The sequence below is a fragment of the Arvicola amphibius genome, chromosome 8, assembly GCF_903992535.2.
Source record: "Arvicola amphibius chromosome 8, mArvAmp1.2, whole genome shotgun sequence".
NCBI classification, from domain to species: Eukaryota; Metazoa; Chordata; class Mammalia; order Rodentia; family Cricetidae; genus Arvicola; species Arvicola amphibius.
Genome location: NC_052054.1, coordinates 66,236,648 through 66,262,296, shown reverse-complemented (window position 1 = coordinate 66,262,296; position 25,649 = coordinate 66,236,648). Strand labels below are relative to the sequence as shown.

General features: G+C 46.0%; 1 protein-coding gene across 2 annotated transcripts; it reads left to right on the top strand.

Moving 5' to 3' along the window:
- The first annotated feature begins 1,026 nt into the window (after positions 1–1,026).
- Rdh13 (retinol dehydrogenase 13) lies at positions 1,027–24,443 on the top strand. 2 transcript variants are annotated; one of them, XM_038340270.1, is made up of 7 exons: positions 1,027–1,193; positions 2,429–2,546; positions 3,798–3,953; positions 13,184–13,288; positions 16,625–16,837; positions 17,955–18,056; positions 20,668–24,443. In XM_038340270.1, the coding sequence occupies exons 3-7, from the start codon at positions 3,827–3,829 to the stop codon at positions 20,910–20,912; spliced, it is 792 nt and encodes a 263-aa protein (XP_038196198.1). In that variant the 5' UTR covers positions 1,027–1,193; positions 2,429–2,546; positions 3,798–3,826; the 3' UTR covers positions 20,913–24,443. The 2 variants fall into 2 exon arrangements, with proteins under 2 accessions (XP_038196198.1, XP_038196197.1); XM_038340269.1 differs by lacking the exons at positions 1,027–1,193; positions 2,429–2,546 and adding an exon at positions 12,605–12,831 and having other exon boundaries at positions 3,817–3,953.
- The last annotated feature ends 1,206 nt before the right edge of the window (positions 24,444–25,649 follow it).

Genomic DNA, 25,649 nt, shown 5'->3' with positions numbered 1-25,649 from the left:
ACAAATGAGATGCCAAGTGTACTGGGATGATTTCTACCTCAGGATGCATTCCTCCACAATCTATAGCTTTCCCCTAACTTCCTTTCCTCCCTTCTGTTTGTCATTCTTTTCTTGTCCGCCCCCCCCTTTCTAGACACCAAAGCTTCACTATATTAAAACGTTTCTCTGTTTACTTTTGTTTTGTTTGGGTGTGTTTGTGTGTGAGCACATACGTGCCACGGTGGGAGGTCAGGGGACAGCTTTTGGGAGTTGGCTTTATCTTTCCGCCCTGCGAGTTCTAGGGATGAAACACAAGTTGCAAAGCTTGTACAACAAGCTCTTTTACCCCATGAGCCATCCCATGGGCTCAGTATATCATTTTAAACTCAACAGCCTTCTTTTCCTTCAGACCCAGGGGTCCAGACCCCACGGTCCTCCCTCAGACCCAGGAGACCACACCCACACGTCCTCTCTTAGACACGAGTCCAGACTCCATCTTCCTCCCTCACACGTAGGGGTCCGGGCCCCAGCCCTCCTTCTTCCCCCACAAGACCTATGCAGAGAGTACTATTGTTAAATATCATGTAGTGTGTGTGGGGGAAGCCCATGGTTCATTCTATGGGGCCTCGCTGTCTGGAAATAAATGGTAATGGTTTCTACCAAACTCTCCCCCACGTCCCCCCCCCCCCCCCCCCCCAATTTCCCGCCCGACAGTGCTTTTCTGTGTAATCCTGGAACTCCTTCTGTAGACCAGGCTGGCATCGAACTCAGAGATCTGCCTGCCTCTGTCTCTGGAGTGCTGGGAGTAGCTCTCAGCTGATTAAAACAAAACAACACAACACAACACAATACAAAACAAAACAAACCCCACCTCAGGACGCCTGGATCGGTTGAGTGTGACGACGTTTGATCCGGCCGCTGGCACGCCCGTCAACCTCGGCCCCGCCCCATCCCCTGAAACTACGACTCCCAGCAGTAAGTGCGCCGTGGCCTACCTCCCAAAGAAGCCCCGTCCCCGTTCTTGGCCCCACCTCAAGGCGTGTTCTGGAGGCTGCGTCTTTCCACTTCCACGCTCGCACGTGTGTTCCCGGGCCCTCGCTCTAGTGGCCCGGAGGGCAGATCTACCGATCTTCTGTTCCCCAGCCTGGAATGAACCGCTTTCTGTTGCCGGTGTCCGTAGTGGGCACGGTGATCGGTGGCACCGTGCTGCTCAAGTGAGTCTGCGCGTCTCTGTGCGCGCACGGTGGTAGACCTGCGGCAGGGGACTGCCGAATAAGGCCAGAGAAGGATCCTTTATCCTCAGTCCTCATTCCTGGATTCTCCCACCTTATCCACCAGCACCGCTTTTCCAGATTGAGCTGGGGGTGGGTCACCTTCCCAAGGTCACCTAGGGAGAAGGGGTGTGGCTCGGACCTTGCACACTTTTTTGTCTCTTGAGCCCTCTTTACTTTTCCTCTTCTCCGCACTTCCTGTCTGCCTTTTCTTCCCTCTTCCTCTCCTCCCTTTTTTTTCTTCCTTGCGTTTTTGAGACGGGGTGTCACTGTGCAGCCCTGGCTGTCCTAGAACTCATTATGTAGACCAGGCTGACTGAAAATTCACAGGGATCCACCTGCCTCTGCCTCCCGGAGTGTTGGGATCAAAGGCGCCTGTCACCGTGCTCGGCCTGCTTTTTTTTCCTTGCGTGTATGTTTATGTCGCGCTTTCTGAGATTACAAGAGGGAGAGTGTGTCGGAGCTGGAACTGGAGTTGTGGATGGTTGTGAGACACCACGTGGATGCTGGGAACTGAACCTGGAGGCTTTGTATGAGCAGCAGAGCTCGTGCTGCTGAGACTTCTCTGTTGAGACTTCTCTCCAACCCCACGCTGTATATAATGCACTTTGATCGTAGCTACTTCCCACTCATGTTCTCCAACTCCCTGGACCCCTTCGGATGCATCCTCCTTCCAACTTCATGTCCTTTATTTTATTTACTTATTTTGAGACAAGGAGTCATGTAGCCTAGATTGGTCTTGAACTTGCTGTGTTATTGAGGATGACCTTGAATTCTTGGTCCTTCTGCCACTGCCTCTCAAAGCTGGGCTTGTGCTTCTGTTTACAATCTTTTTGTTTTATTTTGTTCTTTGTGTAGTCCTGGCTGCCCTGGAACTCACTCTGTAGACCAGGCTGGCCTTGAATTTAGAACCATCTGCCTCTGCCTCCCCAGTGCTGGGATTAAAGGTGTTTGCCACTGCCTCTGACCCTAATCTTCTGTTTTTATAAAAAAAAAAAAAAAAATGGTAATGCCACCTCACAGAGACTTCCCAAGTATACTGTTTGCTGAGACCATGATAAGAACACCATGTGTTTTGGTGCTTTGGTGGGGGATGTGAACTTAGAAGGGTGGTTGGCCCCAGATCATAAGTCCAGGTAAGGCAGAGAGATTCATTCAGCTGTTTCTTCACCCTCAGGGGACTATGTTGCTGGTGGGCTTGTCCCAGTAAGGCCACCATACCTGGGAAGACTGTCATTGTGACAGGAGCCAACACAGGTATTGGGAAACAAACTGCTTTGGAACTGGCTAAAAGAGGTAAGAGCAACACCTGCTTCGGGGATTTGAAGAGATTGGTGCACACTGGTGTGTATGATAGTGTTGTTTAAAATAGACCCTTAAGATACACATCATCTCTTTATTCGTCTCCCACGACACCCTGATCTTCCCCTGCCGCCACAGCTCCTGGAAATTTGCTTCTTTGGGACATTTTATATAAATGGAAGCATGTATGTATGAATTATTATTATTATTATTATTATTAGTTTTTCGAGACAGGCTTCTCTGTAACTTTGGAGCCTGTCCTGGAATTCGTCTGTAGATTGTGTTGGACTTGAACTCTGCCTCCCAAGTGCTGGGATTAAAGGAGTGTGTCATGTATGAATTTTGTGTCTGACTCACTGGCTATAGTAATTTCAAGGTCCATTCACTGTGTCATATGTCAGTGTGTCATTCCCTTTTATGACTGAATATCCATTGCACAGATAGACTGAGGTTGGTTTATCTATTGATTAGTGGATTGATGTTTGCTATTGTTTGTTTGTGTTGGAGATTGGACTCAGAGCCTCTTGTTTGCTAGTAAGGTGTTCTACCACTGAGCCACGCCCCCAGCTCCTCACTGGGGGATTCTAGGCAGTGGCTCTACCACTGAGCCACGCCCCCAGCCCCTCACTGGGGGATTCTAGGCAGGGGCTCTACCACTGAGCCATGCCCCCAGCCCCTCACTGGGGGATTCTAGGCAGGGGCTCTACCACTGAGCCACACCCCCAGCCCCTCACTGGGGAATTCTAGGCAGGGGCTCTACCACTAAGCCACACCCCCCAGCCCCTCACTGGGGGATTCTAGACAGAGGCTCTATCACTGAGCCACACCTCCAGCCCCTCACTGGTGGATTCTAGGCAGGTCTCCATCACTGAGCCACGCCCCCAGCCCTGTACTGGTAGATTTTAGGCAGGTGCTCTACTGCTGAATTACATCCTCAGCCCTGTTTTTTACTTTTTGAGACAGGTTCTTACTAAAAATGCCTAGGTAGGTTTTGAACTCACTCTGTAGCCCAGACAGGCCTTGAACTTACAATCCTCCTTCCTCAGCCTTCAGAGTCACTGCCGTTTCATGACTTTACCACCAAGCCTGGTGATATTTGCGTTTCTATCTTTTGGTCATTGAATATATTACTAAGACTGCTTGCATACAGATTTTAGCGGGTGTGCACTTTTATGTCTGTTGGATAGATATGTTAGGGGTGCATTTATTTTCTTTTTCTTTTCATGTTTTCTTCTGGGCATCCAGGAGGCAACGTCATTCTGGCCTGTCGTGACATGGAGAAGTGTGAGGCAGCTGCGAAGGACATTCGTGGAGAGACCTTGAATCCCCACGTACGCGCCCAGCACCTAGACTTGGCTTCCCTCAAGTCCATCCGAGAGTTTGCTAGGAAGATCATCAAAGGTAGGCAGGAAGACATTGACTTTTCCAGCCAAGGTTTAGAGCTTCCAGCCAGTTCTCTGAGGAACCTGAAGCTAGTAAGTTCTGAAAAAGAGACTGGTCAATGTGATCTGCTGGCTGAATTCAGCTACTACCTGTTTTTCTGTTGTTTCATAAGATCAGCTGTGCCTACTCATGAGAGTCCATTGTGATCCGGTTGTGGACTGTTGGCATTCCCTCAGAGTAGGAGGGGGTGTGGTTTGGATGAAAATGGCCTCCATAAGCTCTTATGTTTGAATCCTTGGTCCCCAGGTAGTAGAACTGTTTGGGAAGGATTAGGAGATGTGGCCTTTTTGAAGAAGGTGTGTCACTAAATATGGGCTTTGAGGGTTTCAAAGCCCACACTTCCCAGTTAGCTCTCTCTGCCTCATGGTTATGGATCAGATGTGAACTCTCAGCTGCTCCCCTAGCACCATGGGCCTGCCTGTAGATAGAAGTTTCCGTTCCGCCGGGTCCTGCAGCCGTTCAGTCCTAAAGAAACACACAGAGGCTTATATCAATTATAAAATTGTTTTGACCTATAGCTCAGGCTTATTATTAATTAGCTCTTACAACGTAAGTTAATCCATAATTCTTGCTATGTTTAGCCACGTGGCTTGCTACCTTTTCTCAGTGAGGCATTCTTGTCTTGCTTCCTTTATGTATGGCTGGTGACTTATGGCAGGGTCCAGCCCGAACATAAAACATTTCTCACCAGCGTAGAGGCATGGGAAATTTAGCCTCAATGCATTTCTATTGACCTGCTTGCCTTTCTGGCTCTACCATGCAGGCGGGTTAGACTCAGCTGGCTACAATACCTGCACGTGGACTGCCGCCATCTCAGCAGTAACCCAGACAATAGCTAGCAAAACACTACACTTCCTTCACTCTTCCTACCCGTTCAGCAGCGATAGAAGCTGCAGCTCCACCACTAATGCACTGCCGCTTGTAGGAGAAGGTGTGGCCTCAGCCTTGGGCTTCCCCAAGCCGAGGCTGCGAGTACTCAGCCAGTGCAGGGGTGGGAATATGCCGGTTTACAAACTCTAAATTCTCTGCCTTTGTTTCTGCTCCACTTTTAGCTCCTTTAGCTATCACCATACATACCTGAATGCAACTTCCTTGTCCCATATCTATATTTATTATTTACAAATTTTTACTCCTGATTTTTATTTCCTGCTTTTCTGCTTTTTAAAATTCCACTACTTATTTCTGAGTGCTCCTTACTCACCTTTCCACCTGTGGTGCAGTTTTTTTCATGGGTTCCTTATGTTCTCCTCTGTACATCTGGTTACTCGTTTGTGTTTTTCAGGGTCCAACCCCCACATGAAAACATTTCTCACCAGCATAGAGGCATGAGAATGAAGAAGACACTGTTCACATGACAGTATCGGGAGGGAGTTTCAGTGATCATCCAAATCCTGAAATCACCCCCATTTATTTTCCAAACAGCTTTTATATCATAGAGGGAAGTTAACAAAACTTCATTAGCATTCTGTTTCCTAGGTAGTGGGGAGTGACTTAAGTCACATCTTGTCTATACCTATTTTTGTCATGTAGACTGAAAACACCTCTTTCCCAGGTGACCTCATAATTTATAATAGAAGGAGCAGAACGACATTAGCATATCCTGGCACCTGTTGAGGTGGCTCAGTGTTTGCTTCAAAAGAGCCAGGCGATCCTCTCCTGTGTGGCAGATTCTCTGACTGCCAGACAATGTGGAATATAGGCCCGCATATTTTGGCCCCCACATGACTTTGTCTTTGCCTTTTCTCTTCCCAGATTTTCTTAGTCTGTTTACCCTGCCTATACTTCCTGCCTAACTACTGGCCAATCAGCGTTTTATTAGATCAATACGAGTGACAAATCTTTACAGTGTACAAGAGCATTCTCCCACAACATCTGCCTGTCTGCTGTCATAGTCCCACCGTGATGGTCATGTACTCTAACTCTCTGAGACTGTAATCCTCAGATAAATGCTTTCCTCTATAAGCTGCCTTGGTCATGGTGTCTTATCACAACAACAGAAAAGCAACTAAGACAGAGAGGTTGGGGTGGTCATTGGACCCTCATCTGAGTGTCTAGACTCTCCTCCCAGCATTTGTATATAGTTTTCCTTTAATTATATGTGGCTGGCAATGGTTAACTGAGAGGGGCACCGTCTGTGTGGCCATGGGTACAGACCTTCCATGCAGCTTTGGGGTCAGATATGCTCTTGCCTACAATCCCTTACCTATGATCTGTAAGTAAGCCCAATAAACTTGTGGGTTTCCCAGGGTGAATTTTGTGGAGTGGAATTTTGGTTTGACATTGGGACCTTAATAATATTCTTTCATTTTAAAGATTTTTATTTTTACTTATGTGTATGTGTGAGTACCCTCAGATACCAGAAGAGAGTGTTGGATCCTCTCCAGCTGAAATTACAGGTGGTGGTGAGCCTCTCTTTGTGGGTGCTGGGAACTGAACTTGGGTCCTCTGGAAGAGTATCAAGTATGTGTAACCACTGAACCATCTCTCCAGCACCTCTGTGGACCTTGCAGCTCAGGCCTCCGAGTTAGCTAGGCATCTGAGTTCACCCTTTTGTAGTGGAGGCTGCCACAGTTTTCAGAGCTAGTAAGAGGGGCTCCCTGGGCCTAAAGTGGTTGTTCCAGCCACAGGTGTATGCTGAATTCTCATTTCCTTGCTGTGAGTCTGGAACCTGGGCAGCTAGTCTGTTTGGGTGACTGGAGTAAAGAGCCGTAGTCTGGGTGATGAATAACAGCAGACATTTCCCACTTGCTCTTCTGGAGGCTGGAAGTGTAAGACAGTGCAGATTCTGCTTCTGGTGAGGCCTCACTTCCTGATTCATAAGTAACACCCTGACTGTGTCAGTGTTGGAAGGGAATGGGGAGGCAGCCTCTTTTGTGAGTGTAAATCTAATCCTGAGGGTCTATCCTTATGCTCCAACACCTACAGAGAACCAGAACTGTTGAATTATCTCAATTCGAAAAAATAACCAGGCTAGCTAAACGATAAAACAATTACATTTTTATATTTATTATAAGGGGCAAACTCGTGAAACAGGAACAAGAAGTTTAAGCTCAGCTGTGCTAAAAGGGAACCACACAGAGAGGGCACCTAGGCCGTGAGCTGTTTTTCTCCAGGTTCCAGAAAGCCACAGCCTAACTTGGTTCCACCTCTTAAAGATAATTGGTTGACAAAGATTCCCCATCACCTACCCTTTTGTCTAAATAAGAGTGATCCAAGCCAATACAAAACTGTATACAATAGGAACAGATATCAAGTATAAAATTACAACCAACATAAACAATATTAAGCAAGGAACACATGATAAATGTTTTAATAAACATTCTGTTTTAAAGAGTAAGTTTTGCATCAGAAATTGACTTGGCTAAATCATAAGAGGAAGGTAACTAAGACTATCTAATCTTCAACCCCATCAAAGGCCTGAGAAGGAAGAAATATTACTTGAGTAGGCAGGAAGTGCAATCAAGCATTTTCCAAAGCCAGCCGCATATGACGGAGGCAGTTGGCTACCTGAGCAATCACCCAAAATCTCATTTGCAGTGTTGAAGCAACCAACTTTAGCTAAGGCCTAGCATAACTGACAGACCATTTTTTGAGGAAGGAAAATTTTCAGAACCATCTTACCCTGTCTTACAAGGTTTGGCAGTCCTTTTTCTTGTGCCCTGCTTATCCAGTCTCTGGATACCATGTACTTTGTCAGTGGTTGAGGCATGGGCAGTTCCTTGCCCAGAGGCCAATTGTGCCAAGAAGAAAACAAATTCCAAGTGGAGTGTCTTCGGTGCTCAACATTCTCTCAGGAATAGATTGGTGCTGTCAGGAGCAATTGTGTCTCATATCAGCATAACCCTAAATTATTTAAATGCCATGTTCTGCAGATCCTTGAAGTGGTTGAAGATTACCTATCTAGACAGAATACAATCTCTATGTATCTAAAGAACCTAATTAATCTGACTATATGTATAACAAACATGAATAACTTATTGGCCTATAATATTTAATACTTGTATAATTTAAGGACTAAGACTTCATATCAGAATATTAAATAATCTGTAAACAAATGTGCAGCAAATGAGGACAGTGACCTCAAAATGTAAACAATGTATAAGTATTTTGATCAGAGGTAAGAATAGTATATATGCAATATGAAAATATATCCTAAAAGTTGTATCAATATACAAAATGTCCTAAACAGAGGTAGAAACATGCATGTATACAATCTGACAGAATAACTTTGCATAGGTGTACAAATATTGTAAACAGAAATAACAAATATAATTTGAACTTGTATCACTGTGCAAAAAACTATACCAATGTAAATTTTGATTTTCATATTTGTAATGGTTAAGTATTTTGAACAGTTCTTTAAGTGGTTAAAGCTATTAGAGATACTTCTTTTGAGAATTCTTGGTTTGTATATGTGCCTCATCTTAAAATAGGTTATTTATTTTCTTCCTATCAAGTTTTTGAGTTATTTATATGTTTTGGGTATTAGTCCTCTATTGAATGTGAAGTTGGTAAATGTCATTTCCCATTCTCTAGGATGCTGCCTTGTCTGAATGATGGCATCCTTTGTCTTGCTGAAGGTTCTCAGTCTCATGGGATCCTGTTTATTAGTTGTTGTTCTTAGGGCATGTGTTATTGGTGTTCTATTCATAAAGTCATCTCCTATACCAGTGTGTCCAGATGTATTTCCCAATTCCGCTTCTGTTTGGTTCAATGTATCTGTTCTTATATTAAGATCTTTGACCCTTTTTAAGTTGAGTTTTATACAAGGTAATAAGTATGGATCTATTTGCATTCTTCTATATTCAACTATCTTTTTTGACAAAAACTGTTAACAATGCTATTTTTTCCAGTATGTGTTTCTTGCTTCTTTAGCAAAGATCAAATATACATAGCTGTCTGCACTTATGTTTGGGCCTGCATGTTTGTCCATTGATGAACGTGTCTGCCTTGTACCATGCTGTGCTTGTCACTGTAGCTCTGTTGTGCACCTTGAAAGCAGGAAAGTTTAGACCTCCAGCAGTTCTTCCATTGTTCGTCATTGTTTTAGCTATTCTGTTATTGTGTGTGTGTGTGTGTGTGTTCACATTTGAAGCTGTAAAATTCTCCTCTTAAGATCTGTGTAGAATTGTGTTGGAATTTTCATGGGGATTGCATTGAGTCTATAGATGACAGTTGGTAGAATGCCCATTTCCCCATGTTTATCCTTTTGATCCATAAACATGGATGATGTGGGATTCCCTTCTGTAATCTGTGAATATGTTTTATTACCATTGGTTAATAAAGAAGCTGCTTTGGGCCTATTGAAACACAGAATAGAGTAAGGTGGGAATTCCAAACAGAGATAGAAGAGAAAAGAAGGCGGAGTCAGGGAGATGCTAGCTGCTGAATGAGGTCGTGCTTACTCCAGAATCACATCTGAAGTTTGAGGGTGAGTTGAGAAGAGGAGGATGCTGACCCATCATTGCTCCCAATTTTCTAAGGACAGAGATGAGTCACAAGAGCCCTCTGTGTCAGGTCATGGATGATCCATGCGCTGCTGGAGGGCAGTGCCTGGGGCTCTTATTTGTTGAGTGCCCTTTGATAACCCAAGGCTCAGCTGACAAATTGTATATTTCTGTCACACTGAGGACTGACTCACCCCTTTGTTTCCTTCTAGGTGATATTAAAACTGTCACGTGTCAGTGTTTTGAATAGGATCATAGCTTGAAGCAACTATCAGGGAGTGTAAAATGTGTTCACATGCTATTTATTTTATTTTATTATCTATCTATCTATCTATCTATCTATCTATCTATCTATCTGTCTGTCTATCATCTTTCTATCTTTATATATATCTTTCTGTATGCCAGAAGGGGGCACCAGATCTTATTATACATGGTTGTGAACCACCATGTGGTTCCTGGGAATTGAACTCAGGACTTCTGGAAGAGCAGCCAGTGCTCTTAATCTCTGAGCCATCTCTCCAGCTCTTAGTTTATTTTTTAAAAATTATTTCTGTGTATGAGTGTTTTTCTTACTTGCACATATGTGCATTACATGCATGCAGTGCTTACAGAGGCCAAAAAAGGGCGAGGGCTCTGCTGGAACTGGAGTTGCCATGAGGGTGCTGAGAATCAAACCCAGGTCCTTTGGAAGAGCAGCCAGTGCTCTTAACCTCTGAGCCATCTCCCAGCCCCCTTTTTTTGTTCTGGTTAGTTTGTTTTTGCTCTGGAGACAGTGTTTCCAAGCTGTCTCCAGCCTTGAGAGAGTTTCCTTTTAGTTTTTTAGTTTTTTCTTTTAATAAAACCACTTATTAGTCCCGAACCTCCTGTTGGTTAGAAGTTATTGATGAAGGGGAGAGTCCTCTTTTGAGCAGGTTTTGATTCTCAGTCTTCTGGAATGTCCGTTTCAGGAAGGCAGTGACCTTGATTTCCTCTCCACCCTGTATTTCCAGTGCCCAATGATAGGTGCTTAGCAAATGCCTGTTGAATTGGATAGTAATTATGTGTTTCTACTAGGCAGCACATTATGCTTTTTAATAAAGGCAGAACTGAGTCACAGGTCCAGCTATGTGAACTGGTCAGTGTCAAACATCCAGTCAAGGTTTTTTATTTTTGAGAAGAGTATCACTCTGAGCCCAGCTGACCAGGATATAGCATGAGCCCACCGTGTCGGGCTTTAGATCTAAGACATGAAATCCTGTCTGCCAGCTTTCAGATCTGATCTCCCCCCCTCTCCCACCCCAACACTGGGAATCAAACCTGGTTGTCGATGTGTCAGGTCTAGAATTATCCAGGAGATAAACTGCTGTGCATGTCTGTAAGGATGTTTCTAGATGAGGTTAATTGGGAAGGACTCACTTTACCTGTGGGCAACATTGCCCATGGCTGGGCTCCCGGGACTGAATAAAAGGAGAAGTGACCTTAGCATTTATTTTGTATTGGGATTAAAGGCGTGTGGCCTTTATCAGCAGTGATTTATCTTATTTACTAGCTTACTTATTTTTGGTTACATATATTAGTGTGTTTCTGTGCATGTGGGCGTAGGTGCCTGCAGAGACCACGAGAGGGCAATGGCTGTCCTGGAGCTGGAGTGACAGGTGGTTGTGACCTCTGGTGTAGGGGCTGGGATTGAAACCCAGTCCTTTTTCAAGAGTAATGTGTGCTCTTAACCCCTGAGCCATTTCTCCCAGCCCTGAGACAAGGTTTTGCCTTTTACCCTGGCTGGCCTTGAACTTGTCATTTTCCTGCCTCAGCTTCCGCAATAGCCTGCTAATATTACCACCTGTGGCTTGGAGCTCGTGTACTTCATCGGTGTCCTATATATCTCTTCCCCATGAAGTGAAGAATGAGGGCCTGGTCCATGTCTCTTAGGTGCTAGACACCCATTCCTATCTCCACTGAAAATATCTCGGAAGTGTTATGGATTCAGTTAGTCTCTGTGGGGGAGGCCCTGACTCCTACCTAGGATCTCAGAAGGTGACCTTGTTTGGAGGTAGGCTCTCTGTGGAGATTATCAAGTTGAAGTGAGGTCATTAGAATAGGTCCTAGGTCCGTATCCCTGGTGTCATCACCACGGGAAACTGGGGCACAGAGGGCTGTGCACAGAGAGAAGATGCTGTAAGGAATATAGGGAGGAACTGGCCATCTATTAGCCAAGGCTTGGGGCAGATTCCCTTCCTCAGTCCCAGCTGGACCAGCTCTTGCTAGGTTCTGATCAGCATCTTGTCCATCCATTTCTGATGTTTTAAAGATTTATTTATTTTTATTTATGAGTATGAGTATTTTGCTGGCATGTATGTAGTACATGTTCATTTCTAGTGCCCAAGGAGGCTAGAAGAAGGCATTGGATTCCTTAGAACTGGAGACATGGGTGGGGCCCTCTGTCTTAGGGTTTCTATTGCTGTGATGAAACATCATGATCAAAGCAAGTTGGGGAGGGAAGGGTTATGAGGTTTATACTTTCACATCACAGTCCATCACTAAAAGAAGTCAGGGACAGGAAACTCCAGCAGTTCTGGGACATGGATGAAGGAGCAGATGCAGAGGCCACGGAGAAACTGTTAACTGGCTTGCTTCTCCTGGCTTGGTCAGTCTGCTTTCTTGTAGAACCTAGGACCCCTAGCCTAGGGGCGACCCCACCCACAATGGATTGGGCCTCCCCCACTGATCACTGATTAAGAAAATGCCGTACAGGTTTGCCTACAGCCTGATCTCTTGGAGCCGGTTTCCCAACTGAAGTTTCCTCCTTTCAGACGGCTCTGGCTTCAGTCAAGTTGCCATGAAACTATCCGGGTGGCTACCATATGGGTTCTGGGAACCGAACCCAAGTCCTCTTCAAACTCAGCAGGTGGTTTTAACCACTGAGCCGTTTCTCCAGCCCCAATTTCTGTTGTTTAACTTGCTTGGTTTGTAGCATTTTGTGATTTTTCAGCCAGAAAAATTTTGGGGTCCTCTTTAAGAACATTATGCGCTCTTAACTGCAGAGCCATCTCCCCAGTTCCTGTTTATTTATTTATTTTTTTGAGACAAGGTGTCTAGCCCAGGTTGTCCTTGAACTCCCTTGTAGTCTTAGGAGTACCCCAACCTTCTGATCCTCTTATCTTTTCCTGAGTGCTTGGATTACAGATGTTGCCACAACACTGGTTTTGTGTGGTACTAGAGATGGAAGCCAGGGGCTGGTGCATGCTGGACAAACACTCTACCACCTGAGCTATATCTGCAGCCCTGAGGACTTCACTAGATTGCATCTGTGGCAGTCTTACCTCCCCTCTCCCCCATGTAAGCTACAAAGCTCAGGCTCAGGATGTGGCTGTGGGACCACGAGGAAAGGCTGCTCACGTCATGGCTGACCAGTAAGCTATAACCCAGGACCCTTTGGTGACTTCCAGTACCCTTTCCCAGCAACCAACTTCCACCAGTCAGTGCCCAGCACTCTGGTCTTTGTGTCTGTTGTCACCCGATTTCCTTCCTTTGTGCTTCAGCCTGGCTGGACTCCCTTAGGAGGACACTAGCCCTGTTGCATCGAGGCCCATTCCATGGTCTTACCTGCGTGGCATTGGAATATCTCTACAAAGATGCTGTTTCCCAAGTATCCACTTTCCCAGTGCCGGGTAGACGGGGATGTGTGTGGGACACTGTCCTACCCTAGGCTGGGTGGAGCCCGTCCTCAGCCCTGATGTGCCTGTCCTCACCCATGTCTTCTAGAGGAGGAACGGGTGGACATTCTGGTCAACAACGCAGCTGTGATGCGGTGCCCGCACTGGACCACTGAGGATGGCTTTGAGATGCAGTTTGGTGTCAACCACCTGGGTGAGATCTGGGCTGAGAGTGGGTTCTCCTTGGAGAGTCACCCAATCTGGGGGGTGGGGTCTTGCTCCATTCTTTTAAAATTTATTAATGTAAGTGTCTTGTCCCATAGTCTGGGTGAGTCTTGATTTTTTTCCTCTGTTGCTTTTAAAAAATTAATTTTTAGGTCATCATGTAAGTAGTAGTATTTCGTATGTGTATGTCTTATACATTGGTCTCACTTGTTACTCTCCCCCGACTGCTGTTCTCTCAGGCCTTCTTTTTCTCCCCGTAGTCCACTTTTGTTGGCATGCAAAGGAGTTTCCACAATAGCCTGGACTGGAGTGTAACAAAGGTTTATCTGTTAAGGGGATAAACTCACAGAAAGAGTAGCGATCTGCAGTCCCCAGCCGTGCTCTGGGAACTGGATCGGAATCCAGCCCCAAGAGGCCCGCACTTGCTGTGTACACGAGACCACGTGGGCTGGTATCTTAAAGGCAATTGGCTGAAGGCTTTCCCACAGGATTCTTTCGTCGTTTTATTTCTGTGACTGTGATAAAACGCCCTAGCAAAGAAGCAGTTTAGAGGAGAAAAGGTTTATCTGACTCACAGTTCCAGTCCCATAGCTTTGGGAAGTCAAGGGCAGCTGGGACTTGAAGTGGCTGAATCACATCACATCCACAGTCAAGAGGGGGGAGACGCATGTGCACCAGCCACTTTCAGGGTAGTGATCACAACCAAGATACCCACCTGCCGACATGGCCACAGCAAACATGACCTCTGCAGCTCCTCTCTGAGGTTCTGTTTCCAGGCTAGGTTGTGCCAGATGGACAGTGAAAATGACTGTATCTTCCCTTCTGAATTTTTCTTTCTTTTAAAAAAGATTTGTTTTTAGTGTGTGTGTGTGTGTGTGTGTGTGTGTGTGCGTGTGTGTGTTGCCCGCATGTGTGTTTGTGCACCACATGCATGCCTGGTGACCTCTGAGGCCAGAAGAGAGTATCAGATCCCCTAGGATAGGATTTGTGAGCAGCCATATGGATGCTAGGAATTGAGCCCGAGTCCTCTGGAAGAGCAGCCAGTGCTCTCAACTGCTGAGCCGTCTCCCCAGCTCTGATCTCAGTTTTCTTTACGGCCTCCTATTTCTCCATTGCATATATCTATCACATGTTCTTTGATTTTTCCCCTCACCCAGGTGGTGGTACACACCTTTCTTTAATCCTAGTACTGGGGGAACAGAGGCAGGTGGAATCTCTGTGAATTCCTAGGTTAGCCTAGTTTATATAAGAAGTTCCAGACCAGTCAAGGTTATGTATAGTCTCAAAAACTTAAAAAAAAATTTAACTTTGAGAATTTCCTATATGCTTACAGTGAAATATGATCATATCTGCCCAGCATTTCTCCTCTCCAGACTCCACCCTGTCCTCTGCAGCATGCTCCCGTCCCAACTTCTTGTCTGTCGAGACCCAGGCTAGCCTTGAACTTGTATCCAAAGACGACTGTGAACATCCCATCCTCCTTCCTCTGCTTCCCCGGAGCTGGGATTATAGGCACATGCCACTGTGCCTGGCCTTTTTCTGTTTTGGATACAAGGTCTCGGTATCACATTATCTTTTATCTGTCCATCTGTTGATGATCTTCTAGGCTGTTCCACTTCTGGCCATAGGAATCAGTACACTGCAGATTAAACATGGCTGAGCAGGTGTCTCTGTGGTGTGCTGACTTAGAGCGCCTCTGTCTCTGTCCAGGAGAGGTGGAACTGGGCTGTGTGGTAGGTAGTCCAGTGTAGAGAAGTCCGCACTAATGTCCACAGTGGCGACATAGTAGCAGTGAGTAGGCTCCCTTTCCATGTGTCCTCCCCGCATTTGTCTTCATCTGTTTTCTGGGTGATGGACATCCTTACTGGGTGGAGATGACGTCTCACAACAGTTTCTCTGCTAAAGGTACAGAATGCCTTCTCAAATATTCTTTGACCATTTGCATTTCTTCAGTTGAGAACTGTCTGTTCAGTTCGTTAGCCTCTTTATTGATTGGATGATGCTTTTGTTCTTTAACTTTTGCATTCTTCCCAAGTTCTCATTTTTGCTAATGAAAGGGAGAAAAAAGGAAGAGAGGCTGCAAGAGGAAGCTGCCATTTCACCACCAGAATAGCTATGATTAAAAAAGAATTAACTTGGTATGGTGGCTTTAATGAGAATGGCCCCCATAGCCTCATATATTTGGTTCCCAGGTAGTGGAACTGTTTGGGAAGAGTTAAGAGTTGTGGCCTGTTGGAGGCGGTGTGTTATTGGGCTTTGTCTCTTTCCTCCTCTGCCTGTGGACCAGGATATAATGATACTATGCCTGCCCGCCACCATGGTTACTATGGACCAACCCTCTAAAACTAGGCAAGTGCTTTCTTTTGTAAGGGATGACATGGTATCTCTTCATAACAATAGAATAGTAACTGAGACACTGGGCTTGGTGTCATCCACCATGGCTCTAGTGGGGGAGCACAGCCACTAATACACCCTTGATGGAAGGGAGAAGGTCTTTTCAACCAAGTGCCCAGCTCCTGATGTCCATGGAGTGAGGGAGGATGGGGTATCTGCCCAGCCTGATGGGTTGGCTGAGATCAACAACAGGTGTCACAGTCAGCCTGTCCTCATATCCATTGCTGCCACCTTTAATCCTTGCAGAGGCAGGAGGATTGCCTGGAGTTCAAGGTTAGTCTAACCAACTGAGTGGGTTCTTAGGCTCATCAGGCAGAGCTCCATAGTGAGACTTGTCTCAGCCTGATCTGCGTTTGATCCCTGAGGTGGGGGAAGGAGGATACAAGCTCCCGAAGGATGCTCTTCCCTCCACGTGCTGTGGTCCATGTTCAATTGGAAACAAAAATCTGAGTTCAAGGCCAGCCTGCTTTACAGACTGAGTTCTAGGACAGCTAGGGCTACACAGAGAAATCCTGTCTTGTAAAAAAAAAAAAAAAGCCAAAAAAGAAAAAAAAAAAGAAAAATCAGCTGAATGTAAATCTAAGTTTTTTTTCTCCTCAAAAAAACAAAACAACTCCAAGCAGAATAATAAAGTGGGTAAGGGAGAATAATAGAGGAAGAGGAGGATTATGCTACCGCTGGGAATGAAAAATTAAAATTGTGGCTCAGTGGTTAAGAGGACTGGCTGCTCTTGCAGAGGACCTGGGTTTGAGTCCCATCTCTGACTCCAGTTTCAGGGGATCCACCACCCTCTTGTGGCCTCCATGGGCACTGCATGCATGTTTTGCACAGATACACATGCAGACAAAACACTCATACACATAAAAAATATCTTAAAAAAGTAAAATAGCCATTGTGAGAAGATAGTGTTTTCTTGTCGTCCTTCATCTAGGTCACTTTCTGTTGACAAACTTGCTGCTGGACAAGCTGAAGGCCTCGGCCCCTTCGCGCATCATCAACTTGTCCTCCCTGGCTCATGTTGCTGGGCACATAGACTTTGATGACTTGAATTGGAAGACAAAAAAGTATGACACCAAGGCGGCCTACTGCCAGAGCAAGTTGGCTGTTGTCCTCTTCACCAAGGAGCTGAGCCGCCGGCTGCAAGGTGTGCACATGGCGAGCTTTTCTCTTCTCCTTCCTTCCTCCTCGTCTGGAATAGTTCTGTAACCCGGAGCTGTTGGTGGACTTTAGACAAAGGATGGCACCCTGTACCACCATGCCGTGGCCCCTTCCAGTGCTGGAGGTGGACATCACTAGTAAATCGTGGTTCTAATGATTGCTGTTTGGCCTCAACCAGCCTGCCGTCATCAGACATGCTTATCTTGGATAGCTTTCTAAGCCTCTGGTGTTCTAAGCCAGTGGTTGTCCACCGCGACTGGTTTTGGCTCTGGGAACACATCAGTGTTTGCAGACATGCCTGTCACAAATGGGTTCGTGAGAGGCTGCTCCTGGCATCTAGTTGGTTGAATTCAGGGGTCCTCCTGGGTGGTTCCCCAGTTCCTTCCACTCTAATGGAAGGAATGTAGTATTAGGGATAAAGAAGCTTTCCCTGGCTTCTTGCTTCTCAAAAGTTGTCTGTGGCCAGCAGTGCAGGCCACTTTGGGAGACAGTCATAACTGCAGCATCTTAGATCCCAGGCCAGTCCCCTGCTTCAGACGCTGGTGGGGGTGGTAGAGCCCAGGAATGTGGGTCTCTTATGCCCCCAGGGCTGCTGTGCTGGGGAGGCCACTTGAGATGGAGGCTTCAGAGCACAGAGGATAATGTGGGTTCAAGTGTGGGAAACAGCCTAGGTTAGGGAAGACCCAGAGTGTAGTGGTGGCTACAGCAGCCTTCTAGGCAAGGGGCCAACCTGGTCTTTTTCACTAGTCTTTATGTGTGCCTGTTTGTATGCGTGCACGAGCACGTGTGCATGCATGTGGTCTGTATGTGTGTGTGTGTAAGTCAGTGGACAATGTTGGCTGCCATCCATGTTGCTTTTTATTTGAGACAGTGTCTCTCCTTGGCCTGGAGCTCATCACCTAGGCTAGGCTATAGCTTCAGTGAGCCCTGGGGATCTACCTGTCTCTGCCTCCCCAGCACTCACTAGGGATTAGAAGCCTGGATTACCATCACAGGCATGTGTTTTGACCTGGGTTCTGGGCATCAAACTCAGGACCTCCTGTGTGGCAAGCTCTTTAACAGCTAAGCTATCTCTACCACTTGACAGTCTCTATTGTTCCCAGGCACAGGTGTGACGGTCAATGCTCTGCACCCCGGTGTGGCCAGGACAGAGCTGGGCAGACATACAGACATGCACAACTCTGCCTTCTCCAGCTTCACACTTGGTGAGTCCCCTTCCAGCTTGGTATCCCCTCACAGAGCCTTGTTAGCTGGGGATCCAGGACTTTCCCTCAGAGATGGTCACTTTATTTCTTTTTGATTCTTCTCCCTGGGTCTCACTATGGTATCTCTGACTGACTTGGAACTTGCTATGTAGACCAGGCTGGCCTCAAACTCACAGAGATCTGCTTGCCTCTGCTTCAGAGTGCTGGGATTAAATAAATGTGCCTTCACACCTGACATTTTTTTTCCCCCATCAACATGGCCTTAATGACTAGGCTGGACTTGAACTCATTATATGGGTGAGACTGGTCTTAAACTTCTGACCCTTTCACCTTCTGAGTGCTGTGTGTGCCACTTTCTGCTCCTTCACATGTCTTCCTGGGGTAGAAGATGAGTCATAATTCTATGTGGTTCTGACCTCAGGTCAACAGAAAACAGGCTATAGCCCCACTGATGAATAAGAAAATTGTCCTGAGCCGGGCGGTGGTGGCGCACGCCTTTAATCCCAGCAGAGGCAGGCGGATCTCTGAGTTCGAGGCCAGCCTGGTCTACAAGAGCTAGTTCCAGAACAGGCTCTAGAAACTACAGGGAAACCCTGTCTTGAAAAACAAACAAACAAACAAACAAACAAAAAAAAGAAAATTTTCCTGGAGGATAAGCCTTGAGCTGATGTTGAAGGAACGGCAGGCTGTGTCCCACCACCCGGCTAGCTTTACCCAAAATAATTACACAGAAACTGTATTCATTTAAATACTGCCTGGCCCCTGGCCCGTTATCTGTAGCTTCTTATTGGTTGATTCTCATATCTTGCTTTAACCCACATTTAGTAATTTATATAGCACCACGAGGGGTGGCTTACCAGGAGAGATCTTAACCTGCGTCCATCTCAGAGAGGAGAAGCATGGCGACTGCATATGGTGACTGCCTGAAGCGTCTCCCCTCTCTTTCCCACAATTCTGTTCTGTCTACTCCGCCTACCTAATTTTCTGTCCTATTGGGCCAAGCAGTTTCTTTATTAATTAACCAATGAAAATCCTTCATCAAGCTGATTTCTAGGGTCAGGCTGTACACAGGGTAGCCTCCTCAGCTTCACTCAAAATTAAGTCACCAGGAAACACACCTCCTGGTTTTTATAACATTTTAATATGTAGACTAATTTAACCATTCCTCCTGCCTCTGCTTCCTGAGTACTGGGATCACAGATACTCTAAGATCACCATGCTTGTTGCTTTGAGCCTGTTTCCTTATCTGCATAGTGAGGTCCATGATAGGACTGTCCTCATAGTCAGTGAGAAGAAGAGGTGAGATTGCCCATATTGACTGCACAGTGCCTGACCAAGAATGTAGTTTGACTCATAGCCAAACATTAGGTGGAGAGAGCTGAAATTGGAGGTCTCCATCACATCTCTCCCCTTGGAGTTCAGGAAACCCCATAGAAGAGGGGGAGGAAGAATTGTAGGAGCCGAAGGGGTTGAGGACACTGTGAGAACACGGCTCATAGAATCAACTAAGCAGGGCTCATAAAGACTGGATTGGCAATCACAGAGCCTGCATGGGTTTGTACTGGGTCCTCTGTATATATGTTATAGTTATTAGCTTGCTTTTTTTTGGGACTCCTAACAATAGGAGTGGGGGTGTCTCTGACTCTTTTGTCTGCTCTTGGGACCCTTTCCCTCCCACTAAGTTCCTTTGTCCAGCCTTGATGTGAGGGTTTGTGTCTAGTCTTGTTGCGTCTTGTTATTTGGTGTCCAGTTGATAACTCTGGAACACCTGCTCTTTTCTGATAGGAAATGGAGGAGGAGTGACCTCGGGGAGGGAACGAGGGGGTGCTGGAGGAGTGGGGGGAGTGGAGACTGTGGTTAGGATGTATTGTATGAGAGGGGAGGGAACGAGGGGGTGCTGGGAGGAGTGGGGGAAGTGGAGACTGTGGTTAGGATGTATGAGAGAAGAAATAGAAGAAGAAGAATATAGTCTGAGTCAATAGAACATTATAACTGGTATTTATAATCCTTGAGAGTCATCTAGTGGGCATGTATCAAGAATTTTAACCTAAGAGTACCTTGAAGTATATTTAGTAAATTGAAGGCTGGAGATGTAGCTCAGTGGACAGAGTGCTTGGCTACCATGTCACAAAACCCTGGGTTTGAATCTGCAGCAACCACATAAAATCAACGTGTTGGTATATGCTGTCCAGTACTCGGGAGGTGGGCGGCAGGAGATAAGAAGTTTAAGATAATCTTTGGCTGTATAGTGAGTTCAGGGCCAGCCTGGGCTACATGTGTCCCTGTCTGAGAAGAAAGATTATGTTCAAGGATAGAATAGGGAAAAATACGTTTTCATTTTTTCTGGAAACCCTGGGGAGGTTTCCTGTAGGAGGCAGATTTTGTGCTCATCCCTCTGTTTGGAGTTTTTTTTTTGGGGGGGGGAGGGGAATGCTGCCAGGGAAGGGACCTTTAGGTAGAGGGAACTGCAAGAGGACAAAGGCATGGAGGTGGGTCCGTGGGTCTTCAGGGAAGGTTCCATCCCTAGGGATTTTGGGGGGGTAGAGCAGGGAATTTTCTTTTTTCTCTCTCTTTCCTTTTTTTTGACTGAATGTTCTGTGGTTGATTGTAGGGCCCTTCTTCTGGCTGCTGTTCAAGAGTCCCCAGTTGGCGGCCCAGCCCAGCACATACCTGGCAGTGGCAGAGGAACTGGAGAGCGTTTCTGGGAAGTACTTTGATGGACTCAGAGAGAAGGCTCCGTCTCCTGAGGCTGAAGATGAGGAAGTAGCCCGGAGACTTTGGGCTGAAAGTGCTAACTTGGTGGGCTTGGACATGGCTCATGGGTCCCCTGGAAGGGGACAGTCCCTCCCCAGATAACCTTCAAAGATCCAGATGGAACTGTATTACCAAGGCCGCTGGCTGCCATGCCCTCATCCTCTGGGGCACTGTTGGCATTGTTACTCTCAAGACCATGGTTGTTGGCTGCCATGCACTCATCATCCTCTAGGGGCAGTATTGGGACTGTTAGACTCCCAAGACCATGGCTGCTGGCTGCCATGCTCTCATCTTCCTCTAGAGGCAGTGTTGGCACTGTCAGAATCTTATGACTATAGCTGTTGGCTGCCATGCCTTTATCATCCTCTAGGGGCAGTGTTGGGACTGTTTGACTCCCAAGACCATGGATGCTGGCTGCCATGCTCTCATCTTCCTTTAGGTGGCAATGTTGGTCCTTTTTTGTTAGCTGACCACATTCAGTTGGACCACAGCTGAGCATTGATGGGGTATGTGTGGTGGTGGCAGGTATAATGTACTCTGATGATTTCTGGGGAGTGGGTCTATCAGGCGTCTCTCTTGGGAATGATTTTGGGCAATGTTCAAAGGTAGCTGTGGTGGTGACTGATTGATCCACTGTTAAAGAGCGGGTAATCAGACAAATATGGCCAGTCAGTCATAGTTTTTTTGTGGGCCTTTGCACACTTCTGTCTCCTCTAAGAGTTGGCTATTGTTTCAAAAGCAACTTGGGAGCAAAAGGGCTTACTTTAGCTTACAGGATATAGTGCATCATGGAGGAGGGACGCCACGGCAGGAACTCAAAGCAAGAGCTTGACGCAGATACCAGGCTTACACTCAGATAACTGTCTTTTATTTTCATCATTATTATTTCTTTTACACAGAGAGTCTTACTCTGTAACTCTGGCTTTCCTGGAGCTTGCCCAGGATGGCCTTGAGCTCACAGAGATCTGCCTGCTGGGATTAAAGACGTGTTGTCATGCCTGAGTCAGGTGCCAGCCTAGGCCTACCTGCCCAGGAATGGGACCACCTACAGTGGGCTTGTCCCTTCTACACCAATTAGCAAGCAAGAAATGTCCCACGGACATTCACCCAGGGCATTCTTGTCCAAGCAATTCTCCGGTTGAGGATCCCTTCCTCTTCTGGGTGTGTCAAGTTGATAATCAAAGGAACCAGGATGGCTCTTGATTGTAAACAGCCGTGGGTAACTGCTACCTCATGGGATGGTGTGGGCATTAAGCTCTTGTCTGGCTCAGTAAAGGACAGCTACGGACCTAGTGTCCTGGCTGAGGTGCTGGGATTCGGTGGAGACCCTGGCCTTCACCACCGGAATGGAGTGAAAAGCTTCTAGCTGCTGCCTCTGAGGACCAGCATCACCTGAGATCATGATCTCTCCAATTCTTTTTTTTAAAATATTTATTTATTATGTATACAATATTCTGTCTGTGTGTACGCCTGCAGACCAGAAGAGGGCACCAGACCCCATTACAGATGGTTGTGAGCCACCATGTGGTTGCTGAGAATTGAACTCAGGACCTTTGGAAGAGCAGGCAATGCTCTTAACCTCTGAGCCATCTCTCCAGCCCCGATCTCTCCAATTCTTATGATAATTTTAACCTTAGATTCTCAAGCTTTCTGTATGATTATAATAACTTGCTGGGTGTAGTAACACCAGCACTTAAGAGGTAGAGGCAGGAGGATCGAGCATTCAAGGTCATCCTCTGCCAGCCTGGGCTATACAAGATCCTGTCAAAACAAGTCAAAACAGTGAAATCTCCAAATGTAGCTGAGTCATAGATTTAAAAAAAAACAAACATTTTCTTAGTGTGTATGTGTATGTGCATGTGCACAGGTATGCCCTTGAGTGTCTGCCTTCAGTGCGGAGTTCATTCAGAGGACAACTTGTGGGAATTGTTCTTGTCTTGTGAGTCTTGGGGATACAACTCAGTTTGTCCAGCCTTGTGACAAAGACCTTCACCTCTGAACATATCACCACATGACCCTGAACCTGAGTCATAGGTTTTATTTTATCCATTGTATATGGAATTTATTTCACACACAACTTGAATATTTATTCCTTTTAAGAAACCGACTTTTAAGTTACTGAGGCAGTGAAGCAAGCTGCTGCTGACTCTGTAGTGGTGGAAGGTGCAGCTCACCATATGGCAGGGATCACTGAGGTTGGGCTGTCTTAGGGAACTTCTGCTTCAGAAATGGGACACTCAGCTGGGATGTAGAATTTCCGGACCATCAAAAAGGTCAGTAGATAGCTGGGAAGTACACACCTTTGATCCCAGCACTTGGGAGACAGAGGCAGGCAGATCGCTGAGTTTGAGGTCAGCCTGGTCTACAGAGCTAGTTGCAGAACAGCCAAGGCTACATAAGGAAAGCTCAGTAGACCACTGGGTACTTAGAGCAGGACTGGCCTAGAATTGTCACTTGCCAAGTGACTGCAGAGCCCAGCCAACCACGTAGCACCTGCTCTGCTGGCACAGTGACACCAAGAAGCACCTCATTGCTACAGAATATTTTGAAGCCACGAGAGGTGAGAATTGAAAGCTCTTTGTCATCCACTCCAAAGCTGCCCAAGTTCTGTCTTAATAGCAGTGTTCCTAGTAGGGTATATTTTGCAACCAAATCATATGTAGAAAGATGCCCTTGGATGTACAATATATTTATATATCTATTTATTTATATTTCATGTATATCTGTTTATCTTGTACATGCAGTGCCTGAGAAGTTGCAACCAAATCATATATAGAAAGGTACCCTTGGATGTACAATATTGATAGCATGCATCTCTCTCTCTCTCTCTCTCTGTCTCTCTCTCTCTCACACACACATCTATCTATCTATCTATCTATCTATCTATCTATCTATCTATCTATCTATCATCTATCTATCATCTATCTATCTTTCTTGTATATCTGTTTGTCATGTGCATGCAGTGCCTGAGAAGGATAGAAGAGGACTCCAAATCTGGAACTGGAGTTACAGTTGTAAGTCTCCATATGGGTGCTGGGAATTGAATATGGGTCCCAGGTCCTCTGGAAGAGCAAGCCAGTGCTCTTAACCACTGAGCCATTACACTGTTAGATTCTCCTGCCTCTGTCTTCCCTGTTTAATGATCCCCTTGGTCATATAAGCCCATCAGGATAATCCAAGACAATGCTTTACTGTTTTTAAAATCAGTAGAGCAGACTTAATGCTATCTGTTATCTGGTCCTGTTTGCCAGGTAAAGTAACACAGTCCTTTGTTTCTGTGTCCCAGGTTCTGGTGATGGGATCTAGCTACCCTGGGGAAGGCCATTGCTCTGCTGACTGTATACTCCCCTTTATAAAGCCTGGCTCTTAAGGTTTTCCAATGACGCCCACTTATTTCTCATCCATTCTGGTCTGCTTTAATTAGGCTGGTTCAACTCCACTTTTTTTTTCTTTTGAGACAGTTTCACTGTGTAGTTCAGACTAAACTTGAACTCTAGATCTCATCTCAGCCTCTCGAGCCCAGAGATTACAGGCCCACTATATGTTGCCAACTTGCAATGTTTATAACCAAATAAACAAAAATATACATTCCTGTTATTAATTCGCCATTGTTTTTTTTGTTTTGTTTTTGTTTTTAAAAACACACACAAAAAAGGGTTTCTCTGTGTAACAGTCCTGGCTGTCCTAAAATTCCCTTTGTAGACCAGGCTGGCCTTGAACTCACTGTCTCTGCCTCCCTAAGTGCTGGATTAAAGACGTGTGCCACCACATCCTGGCTTGTCCTCTTTTATTTGGTGTGTGTGTGTGTGTTCTTGCTGGGACAAACTTCCTGACAAAAGCCACTGAAGGAAAGAAGGCTTCAGTCTGGGTGGCAGCTCCAGGGTATGATCCATTATGGTGTGGAAGGTGTGACGGCAGGGACTTGGGGCAGCTTGTCCACCCTGCATTTTCAGACAGGAGGCAGAGGAAGGAATGCTGCTGCTTAGCTCCCCTTTGGCTTTGATTTTTTTGTACATTATTTATGTGTGTGTTGTGCATGCATCACGGTGTGCTTGTGCAAGCCAGATGGTAACTTATGGGGGGTTTGGTGACAAGTGCCCTTCTTACTCAATAAGCCATCTTGCCGGCTCCCTTCATCATTATTATTGGTGGTGGTGGTGAGGGGCGAATGCCACACCATGTGTGTGGACGCAAGAGAACAACTTTCACGGAGTCAGTTCCTTCCTGCCACCGTTACATGAGTTCTGGGGGTTGAAGTCAGGTTGTCAGGCATTTGTAGCAAGTGCCTTTCCCTGCTGAGCTGTCTCACCAACTTCTGTGTTCCTTTTTATTCTGTCTTCTACTCAAGCCCTTAGTGTAGTGTTGCTTACACTTGCTGCGGCTCTTCACATTGCAATTAGTTCAACCTAGAAACTTCCTTATAGACTTGATCAGAGCTTTGTCCTAGGTAGCACTAGATACTATCAGGTTGACAGTATTTACCACCACAGGGTGTCTTTCTTGGGAGATGGCATTTATCTGAAGGAGGTAAAAGTCTAAACTTATCTGGAGCCCAGGCTACCAAGGTAGCTGATCAATGGGGATGCTTTTCATGCTGGGGGGATTTGTCTTTCTTGCACATGGATGTGACTGCTTCTGACCACAAACTCTCATGACCAACATCCACTTCCTCTTCAAAATCAAGAGATCTCAAGTGCCACAAATGCTACAGTGTCCTAATCCTGAGGCCTGAGATGGCTCGAAAACAGCAGCACCCTAAGATATATGAAAGATGACAAAATCTACTTGAAAAGACAGCCCAGAGAAGAATTCGTGGGCAAGTAATTAAGCCAACTAAAA

What these genes read in the sequence shown, in the direction of transcription:
- Rdh13 (XM_038340270.1), top strand. Translation starts at nt 3,827, where the DNA reads ATGGAGAAGTGTGAGGCAGCTGCGAAGGACATTCGTGGAGAGACCTTG. An exon ending in TGCTAGGAAGATCATCAAAG is followed by an intron (nt 3,954 to 13,183) that starts GTAGGCAGGAAG and finishes CATGTCTTCTAG; the next exon opens with AGGAGGAACGGGTGGACATT. An exon ending in GCTGAGCCGCCGGCTGCAAG is followed by an intron (nt 16,838 to 17,954) that starts GTGTGCACATGG and finishes TATTGTTCCCAG; the next exon opens with GCACAGGTGTGACGGTCAAT.